Source organism: Centroberyx gerrardi, chromosome 4 (assembly GCF_048128805.1).
Source record: "Centroberyx gerrardi isolate f3 chromosome 4, fCenGer3.hap1.cur.20231027, whole genome shotgun sequence".
NCBI lineage: Eukaryota > Metazoa > Chordata > Actinopteri > Beryciformes > Berycidae > Centroberyx > Centroberyx gerrardi.
In genome coordinates, this window is record NC_136000.1 from 7,997,397 (window position 1) to 8,015,830 (window position 18,434).

The 18,434-nt window shown below is 41.0% G+C and overlaps 2 protein-coding genes across 2 annotated transcripts; one reads left to right on the plus strand and one right to left on the minus strand.

The window, feature by feature from the left end:
- Nucleotides 1-438: 438 nt before the first annotated feature.
- Nucleotides 439-7,164, plus strand: slc25a44a (solute carrier family 25 member 44a). The gene is made up of 4 exons (XM_071922322.2): nt 439-569; nt 1,670-2,377; nt 3,773-3,900; nt 4,626-7,164. Exons 2-4 carry the CDS (start codon nt 1,744-1,746, stop codon nt 4,815-4,817), a joined length of 954 nt encoding a protein of 317 aa, XP_071778423.1. The 5' UTR covers nt 439-569; nt 1,670-1,743; the 3' UTR covers nt 4,818-7,164.
- Nucleotides 7,165-8,367: 1,203 nt separating this feature from the next.
- Nucleotides 8,368-18,219, minus strand: skic8 (SKI8 subunit of superkiller complex). The gene is made up of 11 exons (XM_071922326.2): nt 18,143-18,219; nt 17,549-17,597; nt 17,361-17,388; nt 16,971-17,076; nt 15,749-15,921; nt 14,130-14,278; nt 12,234-12,327; nt 11,456-11,549; nt 11,249-11,341; nt 10,580-10,658; nt 8,368-8,627 (listed from the first exon to the last, which is right to left on the minus strand). The coding sequence occupies exons 2-11, from the start codon at nt 17,558-17,560 to the stop codon at nt 8,538-8,540; spliced, it is 918 nt and encodes a 305-aa protein (XP_071778427.1). The 5' UTR covers nt 17,561-17,597; nt 18,143-18,219; the 3' UTR covers nt 8,368-8,537.
- Nucleotides 18,220-18,434: the final 215 nt, after the last annotated feature.

Sequence of the window (18,434 nt, forward strand, 5' to 3'; positions counted from 1 at the left end):
GGCTTCTCTTATGGTTGCCTTTCCCTGGGTTACATTAATAGTGAAAATACATAGAATGCCAAACATATAATAATGACATTTATCACTTTTACCATCAGCTGTTGACAAAGCTTCCATGCTCTCCAAAAGTCACATCCTTGCAACTCGGGCATCATAGAAAATTCGTTTCGCATTTGCATTTACCACTTTGTTGAGTCGCTCATGCGCGGTCTTCATGTAATTCCAATATTTCTGACAGCACTTAAACGCACCATCAGCTAAAATAATAGCCAAGTAAACATTTTTTTTTTTACATTGGACAACCGGGAGAGAAATGGAACTTTAATTCGCTTTTTTAAAGAAAACCTTGCAAAAATAATCATAACAATAGCTCACTAAAACAAAATACAGCTGATGACCCTTGACCCTCGACAACGTTTGTTATTAGCATGAATGGACGGAAGGCATGGTGACCCACCTTGTAGAGACAAGGCCGTAGTTTAACAAAGCTCGCCTGGGTTATGCAGCTAAATTTCGCAAGACTGACTGAGAGGCGGAAAGTGAAGCCGAGCAAGATGAGCTGCTAACAAGTGAGTTTCCTCGGTGTAAAAAACATCTGAGGTCGGTAGTTTACAGAGGATAAAAGCGATCGTTTTCATAACAGACAACGCGACCACAGACTGTCATTGCACGTGTTTCCTAGTGCCTTAACGCTACTACTGCAAGATAACACAATACTATCATGAATGATGGATTGTTTTGACACAGTTTCTGTCCTGACACTGTTATGAAACGGTGCTTGCTAGTGTATGATTTGCAAGGACAAATCATGTTCTTGTCTTGCTGCCAATTATGCTGACCTCCAATATCAACTGTACACATGCATATACGGGAAGTCTGTCTGTACACTGTGTTCTGTATATTTGAGTAGCAAGCTCTTATATGTAGCCTACTCTGTTTTCCTTCAGAGATCAGTAGACTTATCTTGTGCAGCATGGATAGCATGTAGTAGATAGAGTGGTTATAGCCTTTGGCACAGTCCTTGTTGTCCTCTGCATTCTTCTGCTTTGGGTTGCTGATAACTTAGCAGACTTTGCTTTTCCAGGGAAATTGTGGAAATCCCATCAGGTCTGTCAGGCTGTGTCTTGTTCGTTAGACATAGGAAATGAGGACTAAATTATAAAATTGACATACACCAATTGTCTTTAATTCTATGCAGTAGTAGGCACACATCCTGAGTTAACCCTTTTGGAGATTTATTGAATGCTTTTTTTTTGGCCTCAGAATTCAGACATTGTCCTTTTTGTTTGTGTTCAACCATTGAGGAACAGCTGTTTTTCACATGCATATATTATTATCTAGCCTTTATTTTACCAGGTTGTCTCATTGAGATGCAATCTCTTTTTCAAGAGAGACCTGGTCCAAGGAATGGCAGTGCCAGCAGCAATGTTGCATGTCACAATACATACAAAAATACATACAAAATTAGACAAAAATATACATAATTGCATTAAAAATATAGTGGAATCAGGGAGGGATCAAAAACCACACCCCAAACAGAGAACTCCATTCAGAGGAGGAATTTAGTCTAGGACTAGACCAGACCCCCACACACAAAACCACCCTAAGAGATTTTCCAGCCAATAAAAAACAAGACTTTACTAATGTTGAATCCTCGTGGTCCCTGCAGGTGTGATGGCTGTCGGAGGGTCCATGACTGCAGACACGTGGCTCTAGGAGCGGGGAGCCGCCCAGGCCGGCAGAATGCAGCAGAAAGGCGCCATCCAGATCATCGAATGGGAGGACCTGGACAAGAGGAAGTTCTACTCCCTGGGGGTCTTCATGACCATGACCACCAGGGCCACCGTCTACCCCGCCAGCCTCATCCGCACCCGCCTGCAGGTGCAGAAGGGCAAGGCGCTCTACTCGGGCACCTTCGACGCCTTCTGCAAGATCCTGCGAGCGGAGGGCATGCGGGGCCTGTACCGCGGCTTCATGGTCAACACGTTCACGCTGGTGTCGGGACAGGCTTACATCACCACCTACGAACTGGTGCGCAAGTACGTGTCTCACTACTCGCCCAGTAACACGGTGAAGTCGCTGGTGGCGGGCGGGGCGGCGTCCCTGGTGGCCCAGACCATCACCGTGCCCATAGACGTGGTGTCCCAGCAGCTGATGATGCAAGGCCAGGGGGAGCACCTGACTCGCTTTAAGGTCAAACCCAAGATGATGGTGGCGGCGACCAAGCGCAAACTGACTTTCGGGCAAACCCGCGACATTGTGGTACAGATATTCGCCGCCGACGGTTTCCGGGGATTTTACAGGGGCTACGTGGCATCGCTGCTCACCTACATCCCAAACAGTGCACTCTGGTGGCCTTTTTATCATTTTTATGCAGGTAAATGACACTCTGTTAGTCAAGTGAAAGTCTATTCTGTATGTTATTCTCAGAACTAATGTAAACTTTTAACCTTTTAACCAATTTAAAAGAAATGTACTTATTGAAAAACAAAACACCCCTCTTTTTGTTACAATAAGTTATTTCAATCTGGAGTCATGGCCAGCCCCCCCTACTCAGTCAGGCTATAGTCGGCTATACAACTTCTAGTGAGATTTTGCCACTTGACTTTAAGCTCCTTTTCCTTGCCACTGCATCAGTAGCTGAAGGAGAAGTTAAAAAAATAAAATAACTAAAGCAACCCAAGTCCTATAGAAAGGATGGATTCAGGGGGCCCCATGCTTACCTTTGCCTAGGGCCCCCAAATCACTAAGTCCGCCCCTGGTTATTCTCAGTTACTACATCCATTTGGGAGAGTGGACCCAGATCTAGCTCAAAACTGATGGGAAAATGGGTTTGCAGCACTGCATGCAACATGATACATACTCACACTCATTATGAACAAAATATACAACGCAAGACATGGTAAAAAGACCATTGGAAAGGGCAGTAGATTGCATGACTGAGAAAGTGGGTAGGACGGAGTAGAGGGTCTTACCTGTCACAGTTAATCAGGTTTACAGCACGTGGGATAAATGTCAACAGTCTGTTTGATTTAGCCTGCAGTTGCCTGAACCCACAACTTGAAGGGAGCGGCTCAGATTCTTCCCACAGTGGATGACTAAAGGCAGTCTGTGATGCTCTGGGCTTTACACAGCACCTGTCATACATAGTCATCACTGAGAGCGGTCTGCTGAGTGCCTTGTTTGCCACTTTCACAATATAGAGTATATAAATACACGTTCAAACCCACATAACTTTATTTTAAATTCTAGTCAAGATCCCAAGGTTTCCAAAGATACCAAATATGTCATGCTGAATTACAGGGAAATGTGTATAAAATGATGCACAAACGTCTAGATTTTTCCCATTTGACGTAATGATGCAGCCATAAAAAAATGGGTTTGAATATTTCACTCAATATAAGCAGCTATAGCTTCAGTGAAGCGTTGGAACGAGCAGATGCACAATATGGATGTGACATTGTCCTACAGTATGGGAAAAAAAACTTTTCTGACTCTGAAGCTACTTAAGAGGAAATTTAAGAGGAAACTCAGTGCAAGGGTTTCAACGAGGCAGTGTACAATATGAACAGCTACTGTACATTAGAATGAACACAGTTAAGCTTCAAAGGAACAGTATCGTATGATGTTGCATGTAAATGAATATGGATTGGTTTGAATTATGTAAACCCATGTAAATGCCAACCCTCTGTCTCCTGCCACAGCAGACTATACTGTTGTTACATGAAATGCGTTGGCCTCACACTGTTTTCCTGTCCTTTTGTGTTCCCAGAGCAGCTGTCCCTGCTCGCGCCCAGTGAGTGTCCTCACCTGATTCTGCAGGCTTTGGCGGGACCAATGGCAGCGGCGACAGCCTCCACCATCACCAACCCCATGGATGTGGTTCGGGCCAGAGTGCAGGTAAACAACGGAAAGCCCCATAAAGACAGATTTGACGCTCATAACAATGTTTTCGGCCGTATTGCCTTAAGGTATGAGCATTAAATCTTTCTTTGTGGGGCTGTTATTTTTTCCTCTTCTATAGTTGCTTTGCCAATACCAGCACCTCACTAGGACACCGGTGTGTGTTTATCTACGACTGATACTGCTGGCTTGAAATAGTTGGGACTGTGCCAGAGATTTGTGTACGAGAAAACAAGCTCTGTTGATATTATTGTGAATCCTACCGGTCCTATAGAGGTCATAGATTACTTAATACCCCTTTTAATTATTGGTTTAAACGCACGCACATTATATCACTGTATTTCCATGTAGTGTATACACATCCAGAACAAAGAATGTATAGCAGGACTTGGCTTGAGTTGAATTGGATTTTCCCACTTTTTCTGAAATAAAATCCTTCAAGATTCAAGAAAAGTTTATTGTCCATCATTGCAGGCAACATGGAAATTTTTCTTTGGCTTGTGTCAGGCTCGTCAAACACAAAATGGAGAGATAGCAATCAAAAACAAGTACTCAAAAAAACAACAACAAAACAAAGAAAATAAACATGAAGCATGGTAAGGTGCTGTGTGCAGTGTGGAAAAGTATCTCTCTATATTGTCCTAAACATCACAGACACAGATCACCATACAAAGTTCATCTGCAAATAACGCGGTTGATTAACACTCCCCCGTCTGTTAAAGGTGGAGGGCAGATCGTCTGTGATCGAGACGTTCAAGCAGCTGCTGGCGGAGGAGGGAGTGTGGGGGATGACCAAGGGCCTGTCAGCCCGCATCATTTCCTCCACGCCGACGTCGGTGCTCATCGTGGTGGGATACGAGACTCTGAAGAGACTGAGCCTGCGGGCCGAGCTGGTAGAGTCCAGACACTGGTGACGGGCCAGAGGGGCGACGAGGAGCGACCCAGGACGGCCTCGTGTCGGGCTATACCTCAACAAGCCTGGGCAGGAACGGGCAGGACAGGCATAAACGACTTGTGTGTGTGTGTCAACCTGCAACAAACCCTGATCTTTCTCCCAGCCTTCGGCCTACTGGTCCGCTGTATAGTTGTTTCCGTATGCCTTTTTAGAACTGTGTTACCTTGATGTTTTAATGCAGGTATGGAGCAGGGTGCACACGGTGATGTTCGGTTGGGAGTTAGAGGAGGAATTATCTTGGCCTTTTTTCCATTTTTCAGATGTGCTTCTACTGGCTATTTTGTTTATTTTGTTTGGTTAAAGTGTTATTGTGAAATATGAGACTTTTTGTTCCAAAAAGAGATATCCACAGACTATGAAGAATCATTTGACACGTATTATTAAAACATGATTGGTAGCAAAACATTAAAATCAATTAAGGTAAATCTGTAAGGATAGTAGGTAAATTAAGTCCCTGGTCGACAAAATTATGGATCCTATATAGGGATATTCAGTCAGTGATATTGAATGATGAACTTGATGATGTATTTTTTTTTTTCCTAAATGGATATATAGCATTGGAAAGGAACTCCTCATGCAGTAGTTATGGATTTTTTCTCCTGTGTCATATTGTAACTGCACCAAAGCAGTCTAAGCATGTGCAAGCTTGATGCACATGGTGAACATCGGGTAATTATTACTTTCCAAATGGATATAATGTTTTAAAATGGAGCTCTCGATTTTAAATGTATGTATTTTAGTAGCGTTTGTGATGAGGCTAGTCCAGTGTGTATTCAAGGTGCCAAAATCTGGAGGCACTGCAAAACAAAAATGCCTTGTTACTTAAAAGCCGATCACTCTAAAAAGCAGATGAGAGCTTGATATCTGCATGGTGCATTCCAACGAGCAGACATTTGCAAAAAAATATCGTGATATATATATATATAACATGGTGAACGGTGATAAACATCATCTCATCTTTGTGTAGGCCTGTCTGGTGTGGAGAATAAGGTGTATGGTTATTTCAATATGTCATTTCCTATATCTACTATGGAAAAAAAAAAATGTATCGTTCTTCTATTCACTTACAGGAGAACAAAGATGACCGTTGTCTCAAGGTTTTTGTGAAACCTGGGCCAGATTAGTGTAGTTTCACAGAAGAATCTTCTATGTAGCTGCGTCATGGTGATTTGATTATTTTTCCAGCAGTCTGTGAAGTCAGAGATAGAAGGCAGTATAGGAATGCCTCTCTTAAAATAGTATATTAATGAATTCTATGGATGGATGATTTGATCAAAGCAACCAGGCAGCTGTTTCTGCTTGTTTTTAGCTCAGAGTTTGCTCTCGTGCCTAAACAGACTGTACAGTACAGAGTGGAGCTTGACAGAAAAGACGAGAAATGGGATGACGAAACAGAAGCTAGGCTTAAACCCAAGGTACATGGATTATTCTGCAGACCACACAGCCATCATGAAGTACCGCAGTGTTTTTGTTTTCACGTTCCTACAAGTTCAGCTGCACAGCCGTGTCTCAGATGGTAGGGATTCAGTATTTTGTTCACGGGTCGCCTCTGCGGTTAGGATCAAGGGGGATCGAACCTGGGACCTTCCGGTTACAGGACAGTCGCTTTCACCGCTGGGCCATGCTGCTGTAGGTTGTAACATTACACCAGCAGATAAAACTACCAGGCTGCCTTCAGATCCTTATTCTGCCAGTCAACTAATAACAAGTTTGAATTGAATCAACAGCAAATGGGACGAGTTGCAGGCGATTGGTAGGGCAACACACATTTATACACAGGATACACTTTTGGCCAGTGAGCAATTTGGAGGTTAAGTGACCTGTTCAATGCACGACATGTAAATGGTTTTTTTTTTTTAATCTGACGGTGGTGGGCTGGTTACAAGGTTACTGTAATGTTGGAAATAACCCATAATGCCATTTCTCAGCAGCTGGAGAAGCATCCTGTAAATGCAGCCATTTTTAGATTTTACTGTCTTGACTACTGCCAGAAAACACACAGATGTCAATGGATTCTTTTGAAATTCTGTGACTTTTTTTTTAAACCTGGGAAATGTTTTTGTGTGTGCAAACGGCACATTTCAGTTTGTACGACACAATGTTCAAGCAAATAATAATGATGTACTCTTGACATCTCCAGCGTTTCTTAAGTGATGATGGACCTTTGTCTATGGAGGAAGTCATATGTTGAACAACACCTCAATCTATGAATTTCTTATGTGATATTCTGCATCACAAATAATTTTAAAAGCTACAATTCAATGTGTTTTTAACACTGAGAACGTATTGTTGATTAATATTGGCCTTTGAATGGAAAGTCTAATAAAGGACTGTGAATCACTGCAGTGTTTGGTTAACTAGTCTCACCTACCCATTTTACACATATTTAAAAACAATGTTGCTACTAGGTCACCATGTCATCAACACATCTTAAATCAATCAAATCAAATCAATCGATGCATCAAAGCCTCTGTGAAGGACATCAGACATTACCATAGAATATAATGCCTATTATCACATTTGAAATTTATACTGTATGTTTGAAGAAAATCCTACACAGGTTACCTTTAATGTTTCAACTCTGGACATGCAAGTTTGTTGGGCTACTTAAGGAAAATCTTATTTATTAAACTTATTTATTTGGAGCCTGGCCTTTGTGCTGCAGCATCAGGATCTTACAGGCTTGTAATACTCCTGCTGGTCCAGTGGAGGGAGCATGAGATTGTACTTCAAATCAAACACAATGCTCAAATGATTTCTTTCCTATCTTGTGTTCCCCGCCATTGAATTGAAAAGGTGGAGTTCCCACAAATCACAGGAAGAATCAGAGATGTGACTGAGACATGAAACATCAGAAAATGTTGGGTCGGAAGTAGGGAAACAGAAATTTCAGTTAGGAATGAAACTGAGCATTGAATTTTAAAAGCAGGAATACCTGATAAAATAGCCATTGTTTGGGATTTATAGATTGTTTAATTGAATACTCCCAGGTTTGTATTTAATACAATGGAATGGGATCAAATGTGACACATATAAGTCCATGTTTAATGTCATGATGGGGACAACATTGCCAGCTGTCCAGCTTTCACCAGTCTGTCATTCTTCTGAATTGACATTCTGCACAGATATCATACCGACTGTGAGCATCCTGGCTTTTTACAAATGAAGTTCAAGAGTCTCCTGTCCATCTTAAAATCTGACTTGGAAAACACAAGCTATTGTTTTTTTAGTATATATTCAAGGCTATGAAATGTGTGTTATGCATATAGACAGAAGTTGCGAATCAGGCTGGGTTATTGTTGCAAAAAGTTTGGCCAAAAGCATTGATAAATTCTGCAAAGCTCTGTACTATTGACAGTGTTAAAGTGTTTCAGTGTAAAAGTTACAACACAGATCACTGATAATATGGAATTAACTGATTTATGAGTATGAGTTCAAGCGCTGTCAAGGGCCATGCACATAAACTCAAAAAATACAACGGAAACAAAAATACAAAAACAAAACCCTTTATTTGACCGCAGCAGGTCAGTGCAAAATAATCCATGACATTTACAGCCTGCCCCTCCCACCCCTCCCCCCAGCCCCAATTTCGACTATATGGTTGTCGTAACCACTCTGAAAATCCAGAGGAGTTTTCATCTTGGTCTGCTGTACCGTCCCAGCCTGTACTGGACATCCTTCACATGGGGCAGTCGTAGATGTGGATGGCCCGGTCGTCTCCAGCTGAGATGATCTTCGATCCTGTGTTGTTGTACTTGACACTCCAAACCTGGGGACAAGGAGAGCAGAGAGGATGGGGAAAATGACCTTGGTTTAAACATACAACTAGTATATGTACAAAGTGTTTCATTACAAATTCACATATCCACAGTTTGAAAAAAGTGACACCTAACCATACAAACAAAGAGTAATAGCATGACTGACAGCATAAAACAAGAGGCACTTGAGCTGCCTAATGTCCTGCCATTTGTCCTCATTATTATGCTAATTGGTACAGCAAGGTGCTCCAAAATCCAAACAGATCATCTGTTCTATAGGGGGAACCTGTGGTGTAAGTATGAAGTTTCTATCATATTGATCTTGAGTTACTGTGTTCACAAGAATGTGTCTACACACAGACGCTACCGCAACAACATGTCTCGCATATGATGTAGCATGGTGGTCGGACATAAAAATGTATACTGCTTTTCTAAAGGTTAGTAACTTCAGTCCTTGCTTGATAAAATGAGAACCGTTTCACAGACAGGACCCTCTACATTTTAGAATGATGTTTTCCCACATGGATACACAGCATTTTGGAGGGGAAGTCTTCATACCAAGTGTTTGTTCAATTTCTGTTTTTTCCTTGTGTTACTCACTGCCAAAAGTAACGCAACACTGAGCTAATTTCATCTATTATTTTACTAGTGTGATATTTAATAGATTTGCATACATATGTGAAGTGTTCAATATTCGTGCAAACAATTTGTGTCAATAAAAGTCTGTGACAGTTTGTGAAAAGAGATCCAGGAGCATGTAGGGTGTTCAAATTGAAAATCACAACATGAGATGGGAAAAATTCAAATTGACGACGAGTTAAATTTCTTGATTAAATGAATTTAATTCCTCTGAGCTCCGCAGTGTGCATCTAGCATTCACACAGGCAACACAGCGTCTCCTCACGGACTGAACCAGGTTCCTGATGTACTGGAGGTCCTGTTGGACCTTGGGACGTCCTGATCTCGGTCGGTCATTGGCACTCCCTGTACGCCTCAGTTGTTCATTCAGCCATTCAACAGTGCGTCTCTACTTGTCCAGCTGTAACTCCGGCGCCAAGAGGCCCTAAAGCTCTCCGACGTTCGTCTCTTGACAATTTTGGCATAATGAACTGACCAAGCCGCATTTCATGGCCTTTTATGGGGAACACTTTACACAAATGACTCATTACCATGAGGATTTGCATTTGCTAATTTCACATGACCCCAACATTGGCTAGATAGGGATTAGTCTCAGCACTGAAAACTGCAGTGAGCATGATTATTGTTCATTAATGAAGTAAACGAAGTCCAACATAATTATGTTATGCTACATTCACCTAGTTAAATAGCCCTTGAAAATGTGTTGCGTTTCTTTTGGCAGTGAGTATATATTGTAACTGCACCAAGGCACTTGAAGCTCTCACACGCACAAACAATATAGGCATACAAGCTAAACATGGCGTGGCCTTTCTTTGAGCTTTTTACCAATACCTCAAAAATGCACCAACATACCATTCATGTGAGCAAAAAGTGACGCCTGAGAGCAAAGAACTGAGCAGTCAACGGCTGAAACAAATTTTCCAATTAGAAGAACAAAAGGCAGTGCTAGAACATTTAATAGGCTGCAATTTGTCCCTCTAGATCTTCAGGCTTTGCAGTCATCTTTCTTGACGAGACAAAAAAAACAATATGGCAGACTTAACCGTCTCTGATCTCCTCTCTCTGAGGAGCCATGCTATTTCAATCAGCAGCTTTGTTGAAAAAGGGATGAAACTCCCCACAGGCGCCTGCAAGCACAGATCTAATGACAGCTGGGATTATTGGTTTTGCCAGAGCTGAAACATCAGAGTCGGGTTATGTGAGGGGCCAGACAAGGACAGCGGCCATATTGACCCAAACACATCAGCACCCAGATAGATTTTCACACTTTCAATTGGGATTACACCACGCTCAGTGGAAGAGATGCACTGCTCAGCTTAGTCACCTGGTCTTGATGGTCGAAGAAAGTGTTGACACACGCTCTGGAGCTGGCGTCCCAAACCTTCACACTCTTGTCAGACGAGCTGAGGGAACAGAGGAGAGAAAAAACATGTCTCCCTTGCTGTGTTTTGCAGTTCCTCTTAGTATCAAACTATGTAAGGGCTGCCTGACCTGTACCATTTACCTTTTTGTAGTTTGGCACTGTGAACTGAAAACCCAGTTTGAAAAACAGCTTTCAAATCAATATTTCAAGCAGCCTGGCACTGGATTTGTGCAATGGGAGTGAAATCATGGGAAAGTGGGCAGAGTAAAGCAAACTCACTAATATCACTTCATACACTAACAGACAATGGACTACTGGTTATTATCCTCTACCATAATTACAGTGCCATAGCAAGCAATATCTACTATGCAAGTGTGATGACATCCTTTCCTCTGTGTGCTCTACCATTCTTTTAGTGTTATTGTACATAGTTTTAAACACTGATTTCTAACCAATCATCTATTCATTTACATTCTAAAAATGGAGTGTCATTCTCAACACATCCACGTGCCTAGTTTTGGAAAGACAACTTGGTTGGATGGATAGATAACCACCAAGTGAATGAAGACCTCCGTTTTGCAACCACCTAAAGCTAGAACCCCCCTCAACTCCCAAAGTGTTTTGTTTTACCTGGAGACAAAATGGGTGTCATCTGGTGAGAAAGCTACGTTAAGAACCCAGGATCCATGTCCGCTCAGCGTGCCGGCCAGGTTGGCATGTTGCCTGAAACACAACAACAACAGCAACAACTTATATGGAGCCAACAGACTGCTTCAAAACTACTGCCAGGCCTAGTCACGAGTCACGAGTCACAAGAAAGTTGGCAGCTGAACTCACACGTCATAAATCTTGATGTAGCCGTCGTCGGAGGCGGTGACCAGCAGCTGGGAGTCAGGGGAGAAGGTGAGGGATCTGATGGGCATGGCGTGACCTGGAGAGAGGAGACACCGACACTCAATAAGCTTCCTCAGAGACCTCAGTTTTGTTCTCAAAACTGTACAAAGGGTACAAAGGTACTTGAACTTCAAAGGTACAAAAGTACAAAGGTACAAAGGGAGGAAGCTTCAGGATGCCCACATGCAATCAGAGAAGAAGCTCTGTTCCACCCTTTCCACTAAAGCACTAAACAGCAGCCAAAGAAGCAAGGTTAGAAGAGACAGGAGACAATCCAGTCGTGTGTATGATGCACACATGTACAATTATATGTGTCCGTTTTCACTTGTGCATGATAGGAAATGTGCAACAGTGGTAGGATACTAATGTGCTGTTTTACAGTGTCTTCATATACAGAAAGCATTTTGTGTCCAAGAAAACTGTCCTTTGGGACAACAAAGCCCATCTTCACAATATAAATAAGGTTTGGCCTTTTATCTGTGGTCTTACTGCCCCCTGCATTCTTTTTATTATTATTTTTTTTTTTACAAATTCCTTTTGCCTTGACCCATTTTAATTCATGTCGGTCAGTATCCATCATTTGTCTCACTGGCTTAAATTAATTTTTTATTGTCTGTGTAGCTCTTTGTAACGCTGTTGTGAAAAGCGATATACGAATAAAGTTATTATTATTAGTACCCTTATCATCATCAGTAATAATAATAATAATAATTGGACATACCTTCCAACGTATGGAGTAGCTTTCCAGTGGCAATGTCAAAGATGTTGATGATTCCATCGATGGCTCCGCTGGCCAAGTATTTTCCATCTGGGCTCTGCAGAGCAAAACAGAATGAGACCAATTAATGTATTTATCATGATGACAATTTTCAACTTGCTGTAGCTTCCTGTAGAGAACCGAGACAAGAAGAGCTACAAGACCTCTACTCAGATGATCTGTTGAACTGAAGGTTCAGAATTTGAATAAGCCTTTATCTTGATATAGTCAGGATGTTCCCCTCGGTATCCTATACAAGCTACTGATACCAGCTACTGATTGGCTAGTGCTAAACAGACAGACAGTAATAACTACTAGTTCTGAAGTCATGGAGTTATCATGGCTTGTGTTTGGGGGTTTTGAGACTCATACCACTTTGAATTATTCATGAAATATTCACAAAATAAGCCATTTTTAAGCCATCCATTTTCTATAGCGGATGTGTACTTTCCTCCTTTTTGTTGACGTATCTGGTTGCATTTTTACTTAATAAGGGACAGTAAAATACATCCCACCCTGCCCGGGTCATTCATTGTTCCCTCTCTTCTCCCATTGTTCATTTTCATATTCACTGTAATCTCATATGGGATGGGCCATTTATGTGGTATGACACAAAAATAAAAATTCCATCTAAGAGAACACTACTCCCCACCCTATTGATTTTTACGCTTCAAGAGGGAGTTGGAAACAAGAAACACGGCAAAAAAAAAAAAAAACTTTTCTTAATGCATTTTTGTTAAGAATTTAGCTGAAAGTTAGACTTCCACACAATGATGGCAAGTCAAAAGACATTTTGCAAGCTGGATCTCTAGGGGTTCATGCTGGATTCAGTCCCAAAGAAGATGAACTTTGAGTAAGCGCCCACAGTTGATGTTAAGGCTTTGAAATTGTTCACATTTTATCAAGTTTGTTTGTTCTTAAAACACTCTGAAATACATTTTATGTACAAAATGCACAACAAAAATGAAGGTTGACATGATAAGGCACAGGTTGTTCAAGGAAAATTACATCTCTGTACAAATTACTACTTTTAATGTTTAGTTCATCTGTAGAGCCACCATCAGCTAAGCGCGTTGTAAGCAATTATTTTAATCCAACTTCCTAGAAATTCCATTACTCAGTTTAATCAATCATAGGCTTGGCTGTTCTGAGCACTGGAAGACAGCCAGAGGGCAATTTAAAAACATTAGGCATGCTCCATCAGTATACACTACACAAGAGTGATAACCTTTTCTCCGAAAATTGGCCTGCTGCGCTGTTACTTTAGGCATACACAAAGATTCAACTCAAATTAGCAAGCTTGTTTTCATGTGTGTGTGCGGGTGGAATATCTGCCAGCAAACACACACACACACACTTCCATTATGCCTACTCTTCACAGAAACAAACCAGGCTACTTGCAGAGTGTCTGTGTCCATGTGGCTGGACTGGACTTGTTGTTTAGATCATAATAAAATATACTGATTTATGTGTTGAAAACCTTTTAAACCCAATTTAAGAAGCCTTATTAACTATCAACAAGAACTGGTTTGAAATACAGGAGGTTAAGAGAAGTGACATCATAGGAGTGCAGCGGAAAGAAGGGTCAGCGGTTTAAATAAGGGAAAACCTGGGTGAAATGTTGGCAGGCCTGTGTTTGTCTCATTGTTTTTGCGTGAGATATATGAGTGAGGAGATAGAATAGCAAGATAGAGATACTGACTGCCAAAGAAATCAGACAAATAACAAATTCAGAAAAGAGTATAGTTATACAGAGCCACAGCACTCATGTCTGTGCTCGTCTATTTGACCCTTTAGAGAATCTGAGACTTGAGAAGCGAACACCTAGCCAACCAAAACGACATTTTGAGGTTTCCTTACGTAAGCGATACTCAGGATGAACTTCCCTCGGGTGTCCAGAGAATACTCCTTCTTGCCACTTTCCACTCCAAAGATGTTGACTTTGCCAAGATGGCTTCCTGTGGCGATGTATTTAGAGTCTGGGGAGAAGGCGACCGTCCACGCATCAACTAGAACGAGAGGAGAGCAGAAAAACAGAAGAAGGAATTAATTGATCAAATTGATTAGCTGCCTGGTGTTTTGTCTATCTGCAGCAAGCACACACTAATTAAAGCAATGTTTCACTTAGTCACACAATTTATTATTTAATATGCATACCTGCTGTGACTTTGGTAGCTGTCAACCTCCAGCACTACCTGTTCCCTTGAGTGTGTATTATTGTCATTCTATATTTTTTCCAAGTTTCTTAATTATTGATAACTATGAACAAGCAAAATTGCTTCACAAAAAAAAGACCCCAGGACATAGATTTTATATAATATAATATATTTTAGTTCATCCGTTGGTTACATTACAAAACACAATTTGCCAAACCCTGGTAAGAAAAAAGAAAAGTTAAACGGTGACATAATGACTGATTACCAGAGCAGCCACTTCATATATAAGTGATGAAAATATAAATGATATGACTGTAATGTCATAATGAAATATCCATTTAATAAGTAGTAGACGCACAAGCTCATTTGCTAAGCGTACATAAGAAGTTAAGGGCATGGAAAACAATCACAAGTGGCATGAAAGCAAAATAATCAGAGAGCCCAAGTAGGGCTGATACATATACAACGTTGGATTAATAAATCCACAAATAAAGTTTTCCATCATTGCTGTGTGGAATATCATTCCTTGTCCAGCAGATGAGAAGAGAACTTCGATGCACAGAGCATCCACAACCTGTAGGATTAATAAACAGCCTGCTGCAAAATGATCATATCCAGTAGCAAAAGATAAACTCAACACCTTCTTGTTGTTGCATCCAGATAGTGAGTAGCCAAATAGAGAATTTATAACAAAAGCCTACAATTTAAAACAGTTATGAGTATCCAGCTCCAGCTGTTTCTGCAACATCTCTGGGTACATTTTTAGATTTTTAAACATGCACAAAGTTGTGCAAAGTTTACTACCAGCAAATCGTAAAAAGTTGGAAAAGGAGTGCTGCATGGCTGTGATGTAAAGCATATACCATACTAGTTGTATTGTGATGGGAAAAAAAAAAAGAAAAAAAAAAAGGGATTGTGCGTTTCATCCACTGCAGTGTCCATTAGTGACACTGCATTTTACTCAGTGGTTGGTCTGGACCAACCACTGAGTAAAATGCAGTGTCACTAATGGAAGATGACATGGCATTTAGATGGAAGTTCAGCTTGGTTCACAATACACCAAGAAAGAGACATTTCTGGGGTGGGAGTGGGGTTCCTCAAAGGTGAGCTAGGAAAATAAAGTCAGCTTGTTGCGCTCTGTATCAGACCAGACATTGGCTCTGTGTAAAGATGACGTTCCCTGGAGGGTCGAAATAAACATGCCTATACGTTCAATCAAACCTGCAGCACTCACTACGTTTACATGCACAGAGTACTCCGGCCATTGGCCACACTCTGGTTAAGCTCTTTACATGAACCTCCTCTAAGGCCTCCAAGTCTTACCTGGTCCAGCATCCATGGACTTGATCTGTTTGCCGGACTCCAGGTCCCAGAGGCGGATGTGGGCGTCCAGGGAGCTGGAGGCGGCGATAGCTCCGTTGTGGCTGATGTCGACCGACACCACGCCCAGCTGGTGGCCCTCCAGAGTCCACTGCAGCTCCAGCTTCTCATCTGACCTGGATGTGGGGGTTTGGCACAGAGATCGTTTGGTCATTTCAAGTCAAGTCAAATTAACTTTATTTCTGGAGCACTTTTAACAAACAGGTTTCTGACAAAGTGCGTTATAGAAAGATATACACTAGAAAACAAATATATCTCTCCTTTGTTAGGAAGCCTTTGAAAGCCAGATGTTAAAAAGTTACATTACTATATTTAGCACTTCAGCTGGGCCACTGAAATGAGGTGTGCTCCTGCTGCTCTGAACTAGTGCTGAAACGATTAGTCAATTAATCCATTAGTTGATCAAATTAATTAATCAATTACAATGCAAAAATACCAAATATCTGTTGGTTACAGCTTCACAATACTAAGATTTGTTTCATATCATTATTAAATGAATACTTTGGGGTTTTTTGGCTGCTGGTCAGACTAAGTAAGCAATTTGAAGAATCACTTTGGGCTGTGGTAACTTCTGATGGGCAATTATTATTTTTGCCATTTTACAGAGTAAATGCTTAATCAATTAATCTAAAAAATAATAAATAGATTAATCGATAATGAAAATAATCATTAGTTGCAGCCGTACTCTGGACTACATATCCATCCTTTATCCTCATAAAGGTGCTGGCACTGCAGGAGAGGACACAGACTGAGAAAGGCAGTCAAGTGTGTTACTGCAGTCTGGGGAGTCAATTTCCACTTTTCTCAAAACTCAGAGTTGATATATATTTGGCTATAGTTCAAAAAGATGAAATAAAAATGGGCCAAAAATACAAGTGAAAAAATATGACTTTACATTTGTCTTTGATGGAACTCCAGCCAAGAGAGCTCTAACCAAGAGAGCTTTTATTGTGAATGTAAATGTCAGATTAGCAAAGTTTCTCTGAACTGGACTGGACACATGAAGAAACATGAAGTGGCAAGGCTGGATCACTTTATTCAAATGCTCCATTCATAGATGTATTATATATAAACTTTATATGTATGGCACTTTTCCAAATAGAGGTAGGAAATGCTTTACAGAAAAGAAGCAGTGTTCAAAGAAAGAAAAAAAGACAACACTTACCATTTCCAGACTTTCACCATGTCATCTAAGGAGCCGGTGACAATAGTTTCTGTCCCGTCCGCCTCACTTTTACCCCACGCTGCTGTCCAGATTGCATCGTCATGTGCTGAGAGGAAACGAACGCAGGTTAGAACATTGTGAGAATAACAACAACACAGCAATGGTGCGTCTCATGTTTTCAAAACATCCAGTTTGACCACGGCATTATTATATTTAACATTTTCCCTAACACAAAATTGGCTTGAACTGCCTATAGAATAATTGCCTTTTGAATAAATGCATGGTGACGTAGCCAGAACAGGTCTATGCCAACTACTAAGAGTAATAGATCTGTAGTGCTGAATAACATGGACTTTTTGGGGAAAAGGTCTTCTAAATAGCAATACTCACCATGCTCTTGCTTGAAAAGAATGCTGTACTGAAATTAAAAACAAATTGTTACAGTTAGTTGCAATTTTCTCATTCAGACACTAACTGAGGGCTAGATGGGAATTATGGATGTACACCCAAAGCTATTTGAATTTGAAATGCCAAATTTTGAGATGAACACATTTAATTTAGCAACTGCTATTGCTTACTTGAGTGCTCATTGTTGTTCCTGGAAGTGGGAGAACCAGCTACTTAAACCTAAAAACAATGTGAACGTTTGTTAGCATTGGAGGAACACAGGTGAAGTAGCGTTAATGGTTGGCTGATGTGAAATACAACAAAATCTCTATCTGAGATGTTTTTGGAGGAGCAATAAAGTTGTTGTAAAGGTGCAGAGGATGAACACTGGGTGCTGATTTAAAAAAATAAAAATAAATCAACAGTCACTGTCACTATTTTACCAGCCAAGACAGCTCTTTTTCCAGAAATGAAACTAAACCGCCTGCTTGTTTACCTGCCACAGCAGCTACTAGAGCAGACAAACATACCAGCCACAGTCAAACTCTACCAGCCTCAAGTTCCCATTCTGAAAGAGGGGCTTAGTTGATATAGATTTGAGAACTGCTGAAATAGCAGCTAACGTTAGCTAGTTAACTGGACAGCGTTATCAGTCAGCAGTTGGCACCAAAGTGAGGTTTGCTGGCTACACAGTTACTTCACTGCCAGGTTATCGCTTCAGTATAAAGGTTAATCAATTCCGACACAAGACTGTTAACAGCTAGGTATAATATACACTTACGTACCTTCAAAAATCCGTATAAAATTGTGTGATCAAATTTGGAAGCGCGTTTACATGGGAGACGCCATGACGACAACTAGCGTACTTCCCACTTCCGTTCCTCCTTTTCTTCTTCGTTGGTTTCATAGCGGTTGGCAAATAACTTATGGAGCGCATTACCGCCACCTACGGATCTGTGGATTATAGACTATTTCAGTGATTCATTATTATTATTGATTAATTCATAGATATTTTAGTGAAAACAATCACTTTCTAAAGTGATTGATTTAACTGGGGGAACTGATAAAACAGTTTAT

Coding starts and splice junctions, on each gene's coding strand:
- slc25a44a (XM_071922322.2), top strand. CDS start 1,744: ATGCAGCAGAAAGGCGCCATCCAGATCATCGAATGGGAGGACCTGGAC. Junction 2,378..3,772: donor TTTTTATCATTTTTATGCAG/GTAAATGACACT, acceptor TTGTGTTCCCAG/AGCAGCTGTCCCTGCTCGCG. Junction 3,901..4,625: donor TGGTTCGGGCCAGAGTGCAG/GTAAACAACGGA, acceptor CGTCTGTTAAAG/GTGGAGGGCAGATCGTCTGT.
- skic8 (XM_071922326.2), bottom strand. Junction 11,550..12,233: donor GCTACTCCATACGTTGGAAG/GTATGTCCAATT, acceptor TCCTCTCTCCAG/GTCACGCCATGCCCATCAGA. Junction 10,659..11,248: donor GACACCCATTTTGTCTCCAG/GTAAAACAAAAC, acceptor CTGTTCCCTCAG/CTCGTCTGACAAGAGTGTGA.